General features: G+C 40.4%; 1 protein-coding gene and 1 long non-coding RNA gene across 5 annotated transcripts in view; one reads left to right on the forward strand and one right to left on the reverse strand.

Annotated features, from left to right (window-relative positions):
• EFCAB14 (EF-hand calcium binding domain 14) overlaps positions 1–18434 on the reverse strand; it is a 42489-nt gene that overhangs the window by 12614 nt on the left and 11441 nt on the right. For 2 of the 4 annotated variants that reach the window (XM_021941203.1, XM_021941214.2), the window contains exons 4-7: positions 7265–7363; positions 3950–4060; positions 1732–1836; positions 502–693 (exon numbers count right to left, since the gene is read on the reverse strand). In XM_021941203.1, the coding sequence (XP_021796895.1) occupies positions 502–693; positions 1732–1836; positions 3950–4060; positions 7265–7363 (507 nt within the window). The remainder of the gene's footprint in view (positions 1–501; positions 694–1731; positions 1837–3949; positions 4061–7264; positions 7364–18434) is intronic. The other 2 variants (XM_021941208.1, XM_021941218.1) reach the window with 2 other exon arrangements.
• LOC103884782 lies at positions 8148–17740 on the forward strand. The gene is made up of 3 exons (XR_647543.3): positions 8148–8524; positions 14687–14762; positions 17660–17740. It is a non-coding gene; the product is annotated as an uncharacterized LOC103884782 (long non-coding RNA).

Below are 18434 nucleotides of genomic sequence, written 5' to 3' on the forward strand. Positions count from 1 at the left end.
GAGCTGGTCTGACCTGATCTGTTTCCTGACATATGCAAAAGGTTCCCCTTAATATATAAACAGCAGGATAAATATGAAAGCCAAGTTCAGGCTTATAGAAATGGTAAAAGATTTTTGGTTACTATCATTTTCATGGCTTCCACCCCTAACAACTTCGAAAAGAAAAGATCCAGAAGGCTCTTGGAAACACGTGCTAGCGCTTCCCTACCAGATGGCTCACTGGTAACATGACAGTAGCCTTGTCATCTCTGCCAACAACTTGTGGTGAGGCCTTGGTAAGCGACTTGACCTCTCCACATCTCCCTCTCCAAATCAGGACAAACACTGCCTGGCCATTCACATCACACAGCTAGTGTGAGCATTAAAGGAGACACGGATTAAGCACAATACAAACGCGTAGCCTCTCAAATATGCCAGAAGGCTGTTCTCCAAAGGTGGTGGAATGTCATCCATGCACAGACAAAACACACTGCATGTCACAAAAGATCAGAAAAGGCTTACCATGCTGAAGGACAGGTTTGCTTTCTTTTCTACCTTGCTCATAGCAACCACATCGCTTTCTATCAGGTTGACTCTCTGGGTAAGATTACTGACTGTCTCGTTCATTCCCTCGAGTTTAAGATCATTCTGTCTCTGGTACCCCACTAGGGCACTGTTTACCTCCTCTAAAGAGCTGTGAAGGTACAGGATATCCTAGAGTGGAAATAAATAAAGTTATGGAATCCACTAAAGACGTAAATTAGACAAGCAGGCCAGCAGCACTGAACAACCATTACTATGTCAAGTACTGAAGTAAACTCCTTTTCCTGGTTTTGACCATCAATCATCTGTGTCTGCTTTGTCCCTCCCACTCTAAATTGTTCCTTTTGGAATTGTTTGGCCTCAGCTAGACAGGAGGGGGAAAGAGGGAAGAGGACTACCTACATGATTCACTCTTTGGTCCCAGAAAGCTGAGAGCTTGGGAATTGATTTCCCCAATGTTTACCTCACCTGCTGGCGGAAAGGCTTGCTGGGTTATTAACTGAAAGGTCCATTAACCTAATTTGTCAGAACGAACCTACCTTAGGAACAATACCAATTACTGAATTGGCTCATGTAACAAAACCATAACAAGTAATGCATTATTTAGTATAAGATTCAATTATTTTTATTGACATCCTCTAGTACTGATTGCTACTTAAAAAAGAATGATAACTATAGGTTTTAAAGGGCATTAAACCCAGGACAGGAATTCTTCTTAGTGAAGATTTCCTCTATTCTCTTTAATGTGATTCTGAACTCAATAGTCTTTTTTCTCCCCTCTTGCCTTTTCGTCTTTACACTTTAGAAAATCCTGATTTTCAAGGATATGCTTTCTAACATTCTTAGAATTTACTGTGGCTCAAAATAGCCATCACTCTGGATTAATTTGCTATCCATTCATCTTTAACCTGCCCAGATAGCTATTTTTCATAGTTTCAGGATAATCTGCTCATTCTAGGTCTTTCAAGGTAAGAAAAGGAATTTACTCCACTGATTGACATGCGGGGAAAAACTGCAAAGTGCCAAAGAAGGGATGGACAGCAATATGGATCCCCGAGATACCAACACACATTCCTCTCTGCTCAGCTCCCAGGCAGGCAAATAAATATAGGAGGCACCTGCTGAGACACCAAACACTAAGCCCAAACTATCTGGCTGCCTCTGAAGTGCACTGTGATCACAGGGAGTTAAGCCAGAGATAAAAAGCACCTGTTTCAAATTCTCACTATGGGTTTTATTGTCAAGTTCTGATGTGGCTGAAGGTGATGGAATGATCTGGTTGCTTCCAGGAGTCTCCTTCAAGAAGTGCTGATTCTATTAAGAGGAAAGGTTAGTGTAGGCAACAAGGAATTATTAGGTCTACTTAACTATCTGAAATTGTCCTAGAACATTCTAGCCTCCCCCAGAATACATCCACAGATTAATCAGTAAGAATTGCCTGGGGACATACAGGCTAACCAGTCCTGTGCTAGGTTCTAAGAGAACCCAGCTTGAGCAGGCACTAGGCCAGCAGCACCTAGATTACATCAGGGAACTGAGATCCTCCTCGTCTATTTCTCAATCTCTTAAGGAATGAACTCTCTAGAAACCATTTCTCCTTTGCCCCATTGCCTGTACTCCCAGAGAAACTATAGCATCACTGTAACTTTCCAGGGACCAACTCAGTCTCAACCTGGGACAGTGTCATAGTTTCCACTGGACTCAAGAGCTTTGACATTAAAAAGGCAGCCAGTCATGTAACCACTGGCTTTGGGCATTTAGCATAACCACCAATCATGTGCATTATTAGTTTTTCCCTTATAGCATTATGCTAGGTAAGACTTACATTTGCGGGTTATTTTTCCTTTCCCATTCCCTTCCCACTGCTCAAGTTTCTTTCCAGAGACTGAAGTATAACATGTTTATATACACTTTTCCTTTAGTGAGGAAAACTGCAGGGCTTAATCCTTCAGAGTCTGTAACTATGACTTATCTAGCATAAAGAATGACAGTAGGAGGATTACTATTGGCAGCTATGGAAATTTAAAAGAGACAGATTTAATTATAACACAATGCAACTGGTGAAAATAAATTGTTTTCCTTGAAATCTGAAATCAACCCTGTTTTTAATAAGAAAACCAAAAGGCAACAATAAAGAGAAAAGGAGGAGAGAAGGACGGGGGAATCCATGGTTCTAGAAAGCAGGAAGATTTTAGTTAGGTAAAATTATTTTAGAAAATAGTGAATTACTTGAGAGCATAATCAAGATATTAAAATAATAAAAGAATTGCTGAATTAGAGGGGTCTTTGTTACTATGGGTCACATAGTTACTCAGCGGCAGTTAGAACCAGAACCAGGGGTCTGGACACCCAGATCAATGTTTTTTCCTCTGGGTAAGCCCCACTAAGTAACACAGTGAGGTGTGCCAGTCCTGAAGAAAATGGAAAAAACTCCCTTCTAGAGCTAATACAGCCCAGGTCTCCTTGGTACAGACTTCTCAATTTAAACTTGGAATCTGAAGCTTGCAAAGAGCAGGTGGGGGTGGGGGGCAGATCCAGAAATTGGCAGAGAGACTAGGGAACTTTTGTGCGCCTTGAATAGTCCTGATTTCAGATGAGTTACACATAACTCATCTCCCCAGCAAGATGGCAAGGGCTGCACCATCCTTTTTTACCCTTCATAAATTCTTCCTGGGGCTGTCACCCGTTAAGTGACTGATTGAGGCCTCTGAATGACTGCGGACAGCTTACATCTGCAGCAGCACTAAGTGATCCAGAGATGTGAAAAGAATTCCTGGGCACTGGAGTGAGGTTTGCTTCTGTCAGTTACCTGTTGCTGCCTAACAAATTATCCCAAAGCTTTGTGGCTTAAAACAACAACAATTAAGTATTTCTCATGATTCTGTGGGTTGACTGGGCTCAGCTGGGGGTTGAGGGATGGGGGTGGTGCTGTTCCATGTGTTGTAGGCTGCATTTAACTGACAGCCTGGCTGGAGCTGGAACATGCTAGACAGCCTGCCTGTCATCCAGGAGCACACGTTTCAGCATTTGGGAGTCTAAGAGCCTTGCTCAAATTCCCGATGCACAGAATAGTGAGAAATAACTACTTGTTTTAAGTCACAAACTTCTGGGGGTGCTTTGTTATGTAGTAATAAACAATGAGACACTTTTCCACTTTCCATTTTCTCTCCTACCCATTCCATCCTCAGGAACTGTGTCTTATTACCTTACTTTCTTCAGTAATATGTTTGCAAAAGATTTGGCTTTTAATTCTATCTACCACAATTGCTTTATTAACAAATTATAAAATAATCAATGTATACTGTGTATTAGATCTTTTGAACAGATGCCTAGCAGGGCCTTTTCAGATTAGTGGAAAGTTGGCATCATGACTCTTACACAAAAAAGGGTGAGAGTAGGAGCATGCTGACTTGCTGGGTCTCCTTACCATATCACTCTGCAGTAATTCCATCGTTTTCTTCTGTTCATCCACAGTTTTCTGTAGTGCTTCCACAGCAAGATGGACACTGTTTAAAGTATTGCCAATGGAAGCTACGCTCTGAAGGGAAACACATAGGAAGGTATAAAAAAGCTTTAAGAGACAACTGACATGCAATACACTGTACATATCCAAAAGGTATAATTTGAATGTTTTGACACATACACAATTGTGAAACCAGTACCACAATCAAGATAATAAACACTCATCACCTCTAAAAGTTTCCTCCTGACCCTCTGTAATCACTCCCTCGCCGCTCGTTCCCAGGCAACCACTGATCCACTTTCTGTCACAATAAATCAGTCTTCATTTTCTAGATTTTATATAAGTAGAACCAGTGAGTAAGTCGTGCTTTTTAAAGTGTGACTTCTTCCACTCAGCAGAACTGAGATTCATCCATGTTGAGCCTGCTTGGCAGGCTGATGAGCAGCACTCCATTGTGTGGCTCTGTCACAGTTTATCTCTCCCCCTGCTCATGGACATTCAGTCCGTATTCCATATTTGACTATTACAAATGAAGCTGCTATAAACATTCATGTTCAGGTCTTTATGTGTGGACTTACGGTCATTCCCCTTTATCATGTGCATTCTAATCGCCATAATACCTAGCAGGTGAATGGCTGATCATATGGCAGATCCATGCTTCACTTGTCAAAAAACTGCCCAACTGTGTTCTAAAATGGTTATGCCATTTTACATTCCCACCAGCAGGGAATGAGAATTCTTGTTACTCCATATCCTCATCAATATTGGTACAGTCATTCTTTTCAACTTTAGCCATTCTAATGGAAGTGTATACTGTGAATTTAATTTACATTGCCCTAATGAAACACTGCCCTAATGAAAATCAGTGTTTCTAATTCTTTCAAATATCTTCAAACTATGATTCCATGTAGTGTATACTGAGTTAATTCATAGGACTATCTCTCTCTCTATATCAATCAATCAATCAATTTTCTTAATTTAAATGATTTTTCCTAGAGGAAAACCAAATCTTCCCTAAAGAAAAAATATTAGTTTATAAATCTGGAACCCAGGGATAAGGTTCTCTCACAAACTGCCTCTGTCAATCCCTGCTGTGGGCAGGCAGATGGCCAAGCTAACACAGTAGACTGCCACTTGTTAGGAGCAAAGGACACTTTAAGCAAAAGTGGGAGGCAACCATTTCTGGCTTTGGGAAACTCAACATTGCAGAGATGAAAGAAAAATTCATTTGGCAGTGTTTGTTCTTCCTTTACTGTACAATCCTGTCAGCAGCCATTGAATAGAGATATGAGTAGTGGCTTACTTTGCTTTCATTAGCCCTAAGGAGCCGAAGTGGACAGGGAACTTGGAGATATAATTCAGAAGCCATGTTTTAAAAAAGGCCTGTCCTAAGGGAACATCTAAAAAGGTGTTACTATTCAGTGAGTTTTGGCCTTTTCAAGACATGCTGACAGTTTTATAGTGCCACATTAGTATTTTTAACCAAGGTCATTTTTATTACACTGATATCCAAGAATCCAAGAGAACAGGAGATGATGTTAAAAAACATTACATGAGATACAATCAAGTTAGGCATTTGGGATGACCTACCACTTCAAAACTGAGCCACCTGAAAGAAACACAGCGCCTGGCATTATAAACACACAGATTTGCAAAGAGACAACACACTGGGTAAAAGTCTCTAAGTTGGTTTGCTATCTATGTAAGCTCTGAATGCCTGTTACAAAAGCTACAGGCATTCAAAGACACCTACTGTTTGTGAATCCAATCCTCACTGGCTGGAAGTATGAGCCCATTAAGATGCCAGAAGATAGTAAGCTCTTGTTTAAGGATTTTTTTCTTTTTTTTTCCCTGAAGGAAGCAGCTGACAGAGCCATGTCAACTCTGGAGCAAAACTCTGAAACCAGTATTCCCATCAACTGCAAAGTGCCTGGTACATACTGGAGGAAGTTCCACAAATGTTTATTGAATGAATAAATTCAAGAATAAACCAGTTTCCTTTTCTAATGCAAGACTGAGAGTTGCTTCTGTACTAATGGCTACAGAAGCCTACCATTTCCTGACTTGGCCCTAGGAACAATGGCAAGAATCTGGCCTCATCAACGTTGTCCCTACCTTTTGTTTTTTCCTCAAAGTTGTAAGTGGATGGTCACATTAGCCAAGTAGCAAATTATGGAGATTGAGCACACACAGATGGTGTGGCTATAAAATAGTAAATTTTGTTTTTGCTTATGGCTTAGAAATTTCTTGTTCCTTTGTGGAAAGAATTCATATGCTCATAGGCCCTGGCACATAATCTGATCAAGCTTAGCACGTATTTTTAGAATTCAAAGATCCTAGATTTGATATCCACTGTTTGGGGAATCCCTTCTTCCACTTCCTGTGTCAGGGGATGATGTTCTTTGTGTTTGAATTAGTCACCTTCTTCTCCCTTCCTACCCCTATCCACTCTTCCCATCCAGCTCTAAAGATCCCTGAGTACTATTCATCTTGTTGGTCACAGCTCACTGTAGCCTCAAACTCCCAGGCTCAAGTGATCTTCCTACCTCAGCCTCCTGTGTAGCTGGGACAACAGGTGTGTGCCACCATGCCCAGCTAACTTTAAAATTTTTTGTAAAGACGAGGTCTCCCTATGATGCCCAGGCTGGTCTCTAATTCCCAGGTTCAAGTGATCCTCCTGGCTCAGCCTCCCAAAGTGTTGGGATTATAGTCATGAGCTACCATACCCAGCCTCCAAAGTGATTTTTACCAATTTATATTCCTAGCAGGAGCAGGAGTGTTTGAAAATTTCCTTTGTTCCAAATATCCTTGCCAACGCTTGTTTCCTGAAGTTTTAATTTTTGCATTTCCCCGGGTCATCTTTCTTTTTTTTCTTTTTTCTTTTTTAAAGTTTCTTAATCATGGAGAATAATAGAGATTTAGGGCAACTATCACGTACAATTGGTCTGCTTTCATGAAGACACTGTGAATGGTGAACTGAAAAAGCAAGTTGAAAAGCAAACCCACATATGCTAACATAAGAGAGCCAGCAAAGCAATTCTGGGACTCAGAGAGCCAAATAAAAAGGTATGAACCCATATAAACCACAGCTAATGTAACCTGTTGCAAATTAAAGGCCTAACTAACCAGACCAAAACAAAATTGTTCTGAATTCTTTAGGACATAATGATACACTCCATTACTGCTCTCTTGGAGCAGCTGATTTCAAATGCTAGGCTTTCAATGAAAACTTGTAAGAAGCTAGAATTATGGCAAATAGTACCCACACATGGCACCTACCTTCTGAAGTCCCTCTACAGTGGTAGGCAGGCTAATCAAGTCTGCAGCTGACTTAACATTGGCTTTGAGGTGGTTCACTGCAGAAGTCAACAGAGAAATCTGAACAAAAAAGAGTAACAAACAGTGAAAACAAATGAGAATTTGTAAAGTACATGTTACCTTCACAAACTCTATGGTTGGTGATGTCAAGACAGTCTAGGATTTTATGTGTTTCTGCAACCCTGTCAGCTCACAGGAATAAAGGAGATAGTACTTTGGATAGAGCTGGGATCTGGGAGGCAACAATAATACCCCTTCTTTCCCTGCCCAATTTGAACACTAGTGCCAAAGAGTAAAGGCAAGTGTTATTCTTTACCCTGTCCTGGCAGCACAAGATTCTAAAATCTTAAATTACCCAAAAGATGCTGTAATTGTCACACACTCCTTCAACAATTGGACAGGAAGAAAGCTAATGATGAAGGATCACTTCGAAATTTCATTTTGGTAAAATCTAACATCTCAGTCATTTACCAAACTTTTGTTCCTGCCCAGGTGGGAACATATAAAGCAAAAGCCCATCTCACAAAATACAGTCTACAGGAACTGCACTCTGACAATCTGAACAGCACTTTCAACTAGTTGGGGATTTGGTTTTGGTTTAATAATGTGACTAATACTTCAAACTCAATAGCTCAACCAGAGCACTACTTTGTATCCTGAAGGGGCTCAATAAATACCCATTGACTCACTGACTGATGCAATGTATTAAAATAGGAATTGAATCAAAATAAAATGGGACCTCCCTTCTGCCATTTAGGCATAGAATTCTAAATATCTGGACTTCGCTCTTGAACGGGAACTGGGGGAACCTGTGTAATAGTTTCAGGCTGCAGAGACAATATTCTAAAAGCTTTGCAGTTTGGCTCAAAACACTCTTGAAAGATTCTTAGTTCTAAACTGCTTTCCCATTCCAAATTCTAGGATGAGAACACAGATCTACCAATAGCAATTATATTCAGAGTGGCCTCATAGGGTACCCACCAGTTTCTGGGTACTTGTTACGGATCAAGCACAGTGGTAGGCACTGGGGGATGTAAAACAAAACAGAACCTGACTCCCTACTCATTCCTTTAGCAAATGTTTGGCATCTCTGTGCCAGACACTGCTGCAGTCACTGTGGAGACAGCAGAGAGGCAAACAAGACCATGAAGCTCTGCTCTCATGGAGCGTACATTCTAGTAAAAGGTGACAGAAAAAACAAAGAAAAGAATCCAGATTGGAGTAAGTACTATGCTAAGAACGTTTTCTTTTCTTTTCTTTTTTTTTGAGACAGTCTTGTTCTGTCGCCCCAGGCTGGAGTGCAGTGGAGTGATCTCGGCTCACTGCAGCCTCTGCCTCCTGGGTTCAAGTGATTCTCGTGCCTCAGCCTCCTGAGTAGCCTGGGATTACAGGTGCATGCCACTACGCCTGGCAATTTTTTGTATTTTTAGTAGAGATGGGGGCTTCGCCACGTTGGCCAGGCTGGTCTCGAACTCGTGGCCTCAAGTGATCCGCCTGCCTTGGTCTCCCAAAGTGCTGGGATTACAGGCATGAGCCACCATGTCCGGCTATGCAAATAATTTAATTTAAACAAAGCTCCCTGAGTAAGTAGTAGTAGCTTGGTCTGAGACAGGGAGTCCGGTAAGGAGCCTGGGAACTTGGGAACTCAGGTTCTCTTTTCCCTCTTTTCTTTTAGGAGGGAAAAGTTCAGAGGCTTAAGACAAATTTTCAGCCATTCACTAATATAACAAATACTATTGGACCCTATTATACACCAGGGGTGAACAACACAGATGTCAGGGATCCTGTGGTGTTTACATTTTAGTTCAAGGAGACAGATACTTTTATACAGAAAAATATCAGATAGTGGGAAGCACTAGAAAAAAATTAAAATAAGGTAACTTGATAAGAGTGACTGGGTAGCAACTTTTAGATTGGTCGATCTGAGGAGGCCTCTGTAAGGAGATAAAATTTAAACTAAGATCTAAATAATAATAAGGAATTAATCATATGAAGATTGGATGAAGCATATTTCAGGGAAGAGGGAACTGCTAGACCAAAAGCGCCAGTACAGGAAAGAGCTTGGCATATTCAGAGAATAGAAGTTTAGGTGGCAGGATCTCATAATGTGTGTGTATATGTGAGAGAGACAGAGAGACAGAGAAGTAGGCGGCGAGGCCAGTTGTGCAGTAAAGGGCCAGAACAGGCAGGACTCTGTAAACCAGAACAAGCACATGGGTTTTATTTGAGGTGTGATAGGAAGGGGTGTGTAAGCGGGGTAATTACATGAATGGAGACACCTTATGGGAAGACTACTATGGCTCTCAGTAGAAATGGAGAGACCAGTAAGAAGGCAATCTGTGTAGTCTTGGCAAGAGATAATGGTGGTTTAGACTTGAGTGGTAGTAGAGGTAGTAGCAGAAGTAGAGACAATACGATTTGCTGGGACTGGGTGGAAACAGTGAGGAAGGTAGAAGAATTAAGGGAAACTTAGGGCTGTCACCTCAAGGAGCTTTCAATATAACTGAGAGATAGGGCAAGAGTACATTAAAGAAACAAGCATTAAACGTGATACTGAATAAAGTTCTGAGAAAAGGACATCAATGCAAGCTGAAAGAAACAGGCTTCGCTGAAGTAGGACTCAAATTAGACTCTGACAGAGAAGTTAGAATTTTATATACAAAAACAAAGCAGACATTCTTTCCAGGTTAGAAGGGTGAGGGTGGCATCAGGGGATAGGGAACACAGTATGAATAGGCTCAGGAGTACTTTCTTTTCACAACACTTCTCAAAGTGACAATGATTTGTTTATGTGGTTATTTGATTGAGGTTTCTCTCTTCCATAAGACTATAAGCTCCATGTGATCAAGGATGTCTGTTTTACTTTTTACAATATGTGTGACACAAAGACTGGAATTTGTTGAATGAATGGCTGAGAATGAACACTCTGTGTCTGGGATGGACAATGAGAAGGCTAGTCTATGCAGAGTAGAAGACAGAGGCCAGTGGGTAGGAAGTAAGGCTAGATAGGTAGTGAACTTATTCTTTTCATCAGTAACTGGGTATAACAATAATAACAACAACAACAACTATTTAACAACTATCTTATAGGGATATGTGATGGTTTCAAAACATGTCTACAAATTCTTTGATAGTCTTCTTCCCTTCAAGAGGTGAAACCTAATTCCCTTTCCCTAGAGTGTAGCCTGACTTAAGTAACTTGCTTCTAGAGAACAAAATAAAGTGGAAGTAATGACTGGCAACTTCAGAAATTAGGTCACAAAAGGTCCTATGCCTTCTTCTTTGCTCTCCCTTGGATTAGTCACTCTGGGGAAAGGTAGCTGCCATGCTGTGAGGACACCTGAGTAGCCCCAGAATGGAGAAGTCCATGTTGGGAGGAACTGAGGCCTCCTACCAAAAGCCATGTGAGTGAGGAACCTCCAGCCCCAGTCAGACCTTCAGATTATAAAGACCTGGCTGACATCTTAATTGCAGCCTTAGAGATCTTGGCCAGAACCAGTCTGCTAAGCTACTCCCAAATTCCTGACATATAGAAACTATAAGATAATAAATGACTGTTGTTTTAGGCCACTAAGTGTTGGGGTAATTTGTAACCAAGGAACAGATGACCAATACAGGCTAGGAGAATTAAAAGATATATAATCAAAGCTCTTAGCATAGTACCTGGTACAGATGAAATATCAAATAAGTGACAGTTCTTTAACAGTGAAACACTAAAACATGCAATTCTCCATAAGGACTCCAGAATAACCAGACTAATCATCAACATTGTAAATCTGTTCATTTAAAAACAAGATGGGTGAGAAATCTCAGCTCAAAGAGACACTCTCAGCAAACGATAAACTTCCTGAGATAAGCAATTACATTAAGGAGGTTTTCACCCATGCCTTTAAAAAGATATGAATAATATCCAGGTTTGAAAAGGACATATAGAAACAGGCATTTTCATGCACTGTTTATGGGAGTATAAATTAGAGAAGCCTTGTAAGAAGGAATATCCATCAAAATTTGAAATGTTTATATTCTTTATTTTAGTAATTTCATTTCTAGAAATCTTACAAATTAGTAGCTCATATGCATAATACATTTTAAAAAATAATTTTTCCTTATTTGTAACAGCAAAATAGTAGAAACAATTTAAATGTATATCACTAAGAATGTGGATATATTCAGTGGAAAAGCAAGTTGTAGAACACATATTGAATGACCTCATTTATTTACAAATACACACGCATGTTAACCCATAGGCTAATTCATATTAAAAACTATTATGATTTTGTAAACAGAAAGAGAACTAAAAGGATGCAGCCCACATTACTGACCCATTACCTATGGGAGTATGAGACAGAGAGAGAGAGAAAGAGAGAGGGAGAGGGAGAGAGAAAGAGAGAGAGAGAGTGTGTGTGTGCGCGCGCATGTGCATGTGAGATGGGAGCACACAGATGGGAATTGAAGGAAAATTTTCATAGGATTTCTATACGTGTTTTATAGTTTAAATCTTATATAAGAATCCACTCACAAATTACTTATGACATTTTTAAAAGACAAAAGATGAGAAAGAAATATACACATAGGAAAAAGATAGCACATAACTTTGGAAAGGGTTTGATGGGTTTTCTTGGCTGACCCTTTCTTTTATGCCCTCACTGGGCTTTCCGAGACCACTGTAACAGCCCAATCATAAAATGCTAGGAAGGGGTCCTGCCCCAGATATGTTTTCCTTAGTGCCCCAAAGTATGTACACAGTTGGCTCAAGATCAGTTTGAAGGGCAAGACTATAGTTACTCCTAAACCCCTATCAATGATGTGGTTACCTTTCAGCCATCTGAGGGGACAAACTCCTTCCTCCACTGACAACTGGCCAGATCCTAAAGGGACAAGCTGTTCTTGGGTAAAAACTCTTCTTCCAGGTACTGAAAGTTCCAACCTCCTGAGGCTATGGCAGAGTGCATGGCTAATCAGAAGTATCTTGGGAATGATAGTGGTCTCACAAAAAGGTAACTGGTTGGCAGCTGCCATTTCACCCAAAGTCAAGGAGCAGCTGAAAGCCAATGCCAGTAGGATCAGTGAGATGCTGCTGCACTTTTCTCCACGCCACAAACACTCTATGCCTGGTGTATCAGCTGCCTCACAGCAAAAGCATGCTCTGGAGAGGTGACCATTAACTTTCCAGGTAACAAACATCACTTAGGTCTTCTTACTCACTTATAAAACCTGGATCACACATTGTTCCCTAGGACTTGGCTATTTACCCATAAATTACAAAGCTGGAGTCCATCTTCTAGCATTCCTCTCTTCAGTAAAATAATGTCAAAATCTGTGGAAAACTATAGCAAAGCTTATATATGTAACTGAAATGGAGACAAGGTACCCTCCCATTACTTTCTCTGGAATTGCTCTGGCCTCTAATAGATGCATTCTAGAATGTCAGATCAGACTCAGGCATTAGAGAACTTATACCTAAAAGTCACACTTTGGAATTCAAAGAGTCTAAAAGTTGAATTAAATAGAATCCATTAAGAAAAATCCATATTCCAGCCAAAATATGAGTCATGACTTTTATGCATATTACATGACTTTTCATTAGAAAAATTAAAAATAGCTACTGTAGACCATTTGCTTAACACATCATTTTATACTATAAAGTTGGAAATGCTGCTTTTCTGCTTTGGGGTTGAAGTTAAGTGTCCTTTAAATAGTAAAGAAAAAGTTATTAAAACAGACAATCATCAATGATGAGTGATTATTAGCCCTAGTAGGGACTCAGCATCATATCCTTTCAACGTTATCTACTGAACACCTACTGAATCCTACAGGGGCTACAAACATGTAACGCAGCATGGGAAGCTGGAAAGAAAAGAGACTTCCAGGAATCGAATATTTTACTTTTGGTATTGCTACACAGCTGAGTGACTGTGGGCAAGCTACTTAACTTCTTTGAACCTCAGTGTTCTTATCTGTAAAATGGAGAAAACATCTCCTACTTCATAGGACTGTAGAAGCCAAGAAAGGAGATCACATGTGCAGTGCACCTAATAATGGCTGGCACAAAGAAAGCATTTAATGAATGGCAGTTACTGTCAATACCATCATCGTCATCATCGTCGCTGCCATCATTTTCTTCATCATCATGCTTAAGGCTCAGAGAATAGTGTATGCCTTTCTAGTGCAATTAGAAGTATATGCAAATAAGCATCACATAAGGTATTTGGACTGAGTGCTAAGAGAGAGCTAAACAGAGTGCTATAGGAGAACGGCACTCAAGGTCCTTCTTGATGTGGCTCTTGCTGACTTACTTATCTCTGGCCTTTTTAACCAAACTATACTGCAGCTATAATGAGTGACTAAAATTCCCTGAACACACCATGTTTTCATTCATCTATACTTCTGCACATATAGTCAATTCTCATTATTAGTAGTAGTTATTCCTAGAAAACTTGCAACAAACATTCAATTAGTGAACACTGAACCACTGCTCCTTGGGGAAACACAGGTTAGGTTGCTGTGAGCCCTCTGCTCATACTTTTTTTTTTTTTTTCTGACACAGAGTCTTGCTCTTGTCACCCCGGCTGGAGTGCAATGGCATGATCTCGGCTCGCTGCAACCTCCAGCTCCTGGGTTCAAGCGATTCTCCTGCTTTAGCCTCTTGAGTAGCTGGGATTACAGGCGCTTGCCACCATGCCCGGCTACTTTTTGTATTTTTAGTAGAGATGGAGTTTCACCATTTTGGCCAGGCTGGTCTCAAACTCCTGACCTCGTGATCCTCCCACCTTGGCCTCCCAAAGTGCTGGGATTACAGGCATGAGCCACCGTGCCCGGCCTGCTCACACTTTTTTTAAACTGATCAATACAATACACAACCTTGTTGTATGTGTATTTCTGTTTAAAGATATCTTATTTAATGCATATTGTTGACTCATTAGCATTGAACCCACAGCCTGCACAACCATAACTCATGCCTGAAAGAAGCCTATCTAACACAGGTATTTTTTCCATAGGGCACATCACAGTCTCCTTGCACTTTGGAACAATAGATAACACTTTAGCACTAAACCTGGGGAACATTTTTGAACACGGAAATCACCAAAAACACCACAAAAATATAAAAAATATGGCATTAAATATACTGTGAAAAAGACACTGTTTACAGTATGAGAGCTGAACCAAGAAGGCAGTATGTCACCTTGTTCAAACTCAGCTGTAAATATGCATGCTGGGTGACTCAAATTCCTTGCGGCTATGTGTGTGTTGGTGAATGACTGCAAAAGTGCCACAAGTATAGATTTTGAGATTACATATAAATTTAGCAAGTACAGAATTCATAAATTATGAGGATCAACTGCACTAATGTTCTACGTAAAACATTCTTCTCTCTTTCTGTAGAATTCAGCTGGCCAACTCCTATTTGCCCTTCAGGACTCAGTTCAAATCTCTAGGAAATCTCACCTGGCCCGTCTAGGTGAGATATATACTTAAAAATGCCCTTACAATACTCATTTGGACCTATTTCTTTTTGCTTATCAGGCTGCTTTACAATTGTTTACTTTTCTGTTTCCTCCATCTGATTATAAGATCCTTGAGGGAACTGAGGGCAGTGGTTCACATGTGTAATCCCAGCACTTTGGGAAGCTAAGGTGGGAGGATTATTTGATCGCAGGAGTTCGCAACTAGCCTGGGAAATAGTGAGACCCTGTCTCTACAAAAAAAAAAAAAAAAAAAAAAAAAAAAGAAAAAGAAAGAAAAAATTAGCCAGGCATGGTGGTGCGTGCCTATAGTCCCGGCTACTCCGGAGACTTAGGTGGGAGGATCACTTGAGCCCAGGAGGTCGAGGCTGCACTGAGCTGTGCCTGCGTCACTGCATCCCAGTCTGGGTGACAGAGTGAGATCCTGTCTCCAAAAAAAAAAAAAGTCAGAGGGAGTTTGTTTGCCCATTCTGTTCTGCCATGTGAGGACACAGCAAGAAAATGCCAAGTATGAAATAATGAGCCTTCATCAGACACCAAATCTGCTTGTGCCTTATCTTGGACTTCCCAGCCCCTGTTGTTTCTAAGTTTCATAGTCTAAGATATTTTGTTATAGTAGCCCAAATGGATTGAGACAGTATCCAAACCTAGCTCCATAAAAGCAGCTAGGTAAATGTTTGTTGAATAATGTCTTCAAGGAAGTAGGAGGAGACTCCCTGTAACAGTCAAGAGGGAATGAGTATAAAACCAGAGGTTTCATGAATAAAACAGCAAAGTAAATTAGATTTCAACCACTAATTTAAAGCTTTTTCAAGGGAAGATTTGATTTTAACTTTTTTCCAAACTAATGGCTTTTTTAAAAGATTATATTAACTTCAACTTACATTGTGATAAGAACAGTTCCTGTTAAGTGATATAATAAACTTCTTGTTTGAGCCAGTTTGAATTGCTTCTAAAACCACTGCCACTAAAAGCATCTTAAGTGACAGTTATGTTTAGATATAGAAACATAGTTAAATATTCTTTTATTTTTCTGTCTACTTTGGTTTAGGACAGATGCCTCTGACTTCAACAGACCATCAGAGATATGTAACATTAATTTTAGAAAACCACTCAGACAGAGAGTACTGAGCTCCCTTTGGAAACAGTGCAAGTCTCTGCTTTCCCATCACCAATGCTTCTGGGCCTGCGCTCACAGAGAAGTCCTCTGTTATCAGGCTGGCTTCGTAAGTCAGTCCCAGCATCTTTGAAGGCATATTGATGCTGAAATGGAAAGGGTTTCAGGGCAATCTCTTCCAGCTTCATAGATGAAGCCCTAGGATAGAAGCAAACTTTCCTATTTATAGCAGATCCTTGAATAATATTTTGTTCAACGTCATTTGGTTACAACGTTGATGAAAAAAAACAGTCTGACTCCTGGCTGGGGCCACTGTCTGTTTGCATGTTCTCCTCACGTCAGCGTGGGTTTTTTCTGGGTACTCCCACATCACAAAGCTGTGCATGTTAGGTTAGTTGGCATGTATAAACAGACCCAGTCTGAGTGTGAGCATGTGTATGAGTAAGCCCTGTGATGGGGATGGTGTCCTGTACAGGGTTGGTTCCCGCTTTGCACCCTAAGCTGCCAAGATAGGCTCTGGCCACTCAGGACCTGACCCTGCACTGAAATAAATGGGTAAATAATTATTTTACTTGCTTTTATTAATCTTTTGTAAATGTATGTATTGCTCACATTTATTTCAATGCTGAATATTAGAAGTGTTTTGGTCTTTATCTAGAAGTTTAGTGATTTTTTTTGTGTGACCAGAAATGTGCCCTAGGAATTTAACTTTTTTTTTTTTTTGAGACAGGGTCTTGCTGTGTTGCCCAGGCTAGAGTGCAGTGACACGATCATAGCTCACTGCAGCTTCAAACTCCAAGGCTCAAGCAATTCTCCTGCTTCAGACTCCTCAGTCGTTGGGACTAAAGGTGTACGCCACCATGCCTGGCTAATTATTTTTTGTAGAGACAGGGTCTTGGCTTTGTTGCCCAGGCTGATCTGGAACTCCTGGGATCAAGTGATTCTCCCACCTTGGCCTCCCAAAGTGTTGGGATTACAGGTGTGAGCCACCACACCTGGCCTTAAGTCCTGTTTATATTAATTAGCCTACGATAAAACTGGTTTCATTATGTGCCATTTACTTAAGTTCACAGTTTCCAAAACCTGTCAATGACATTGAGATCTACTGTATCTGCATTCTCAGGTGCTTCTTGCATTAAAAATAATGGCAGGCTAAGAATAAAATGATTCTTTTGTGTCTAGCTTCCTGGTTAAAGAGAACTCAGAAATCAACATATGTACCAAAAATTTGAAAATCTATCTGTGTTCTCTCACCATGTACCAATATCCCCTTTGACTCTTCCTATAATGTCAGTTTACAAGACTGAGATGAAAAATAGACAGCTGACTTCACCTTTTCATGCTGAACAGTATCATCCTCCTCTCAGAACGGCAAACTGCATGACTGGCTACTTACATGGAATCCCCAGTTTGCCCCAGGAGAGATGCTGACTATCTTTCAGTGCTTCAATGTGGTCTACTTTTACCTGATGTAATTTGCTGTATGAATGTAGGCAAGGCCAATTTCTCCTACCCTTTTTGCAAAAAAGGGGTGAACACCTGCTTTTCTCTAATTACATAGAGTCCAAGAGTAAAGGACAGATAGTAAATACCAGGGGCTGTAACTCATGAATTATTTCATGAATAATTTTGAAAGATTAAATAGAACTGAATGGAAAGTAGCATAAGGCACCATACATATTAAGGGTGAGCTACTGTTTCAGAAACGTTTATGCCAGTTACAAATAGGTATGTATGCGTTTACTGGGTAATGATGTAAAACATTTTTTACCGCAGGTTCCAGGCAAAAGTTTGGAAGCCACTGCCCCACACTATTTATCACTGGTCTTAAGTGCTGAACTGCCCCACTCCTGGACCATTGCTGAAAGGTGTGGCTTCAGACATATTTGCAAGCGCTTTCTTCTAGCACAGCGCTCCTTGTCACTACTGGCTCATTCTGAACTTTGTGATTCTACTCTGAAGAAGACAATAACTTCTTAGCCCCAAGAAAAATAATATCTAGTTTTAAGCACTTTGCATGTGTGTCATTCATCTGGTACTTGACTTTTCTTTTCTACATATATACATTTCCTAACTAAACTGGAAAAACTAGGGATGGGACTATAGTTACCCTGTGACAAATACAGTATCCTAATCCATACAAGATGCTTGATCAACATCCTTAGAATAAGCCCCTTTTCTCCGGCAGAGTCCCACTTCTGGAATCAATGTCTATTCAACTCTGGTCAATTTAGGGACTGGAAAAGTCTATGCCCTATCTAGGCTTATTTGACTGGCCAAGGTATTTAACCAACTCCATCACCCACTCCTAAGCTATTCTTAGAATGACTACTGCTGATCATTTCCAGATTTTGTAAACTCAAATGAAATAAGCTCTCATTAGCTAATAAAAATGGGTTATCCACTTTTCTTGGGGGTTAGATGACACTCCTGTTTTATTTGACACCTACTCTACTCTGTAGGAAAGGGTGACTCAAGAAACTTCCAACTTTCTCTCAACTGCTATATTTAGTAGAATTATTTTCTTTTGCAGAAAGGATTAACATTGTAA

The sequence above is a fragment of the Papio anubis genome, chromosome 1 (genome assembly GCF_008728515.1).
Source record: "Papio anubis isolate 15944 chromosome 1, Panubis1.0, whole genome shotgun sequence".
In the NCBI taxonomy this organism is placed as follows: Eukaryota; Metazoa; Chordata; class Mammalia; order Primates; family Cercopithecidae; genus Papio; species Papio anubis.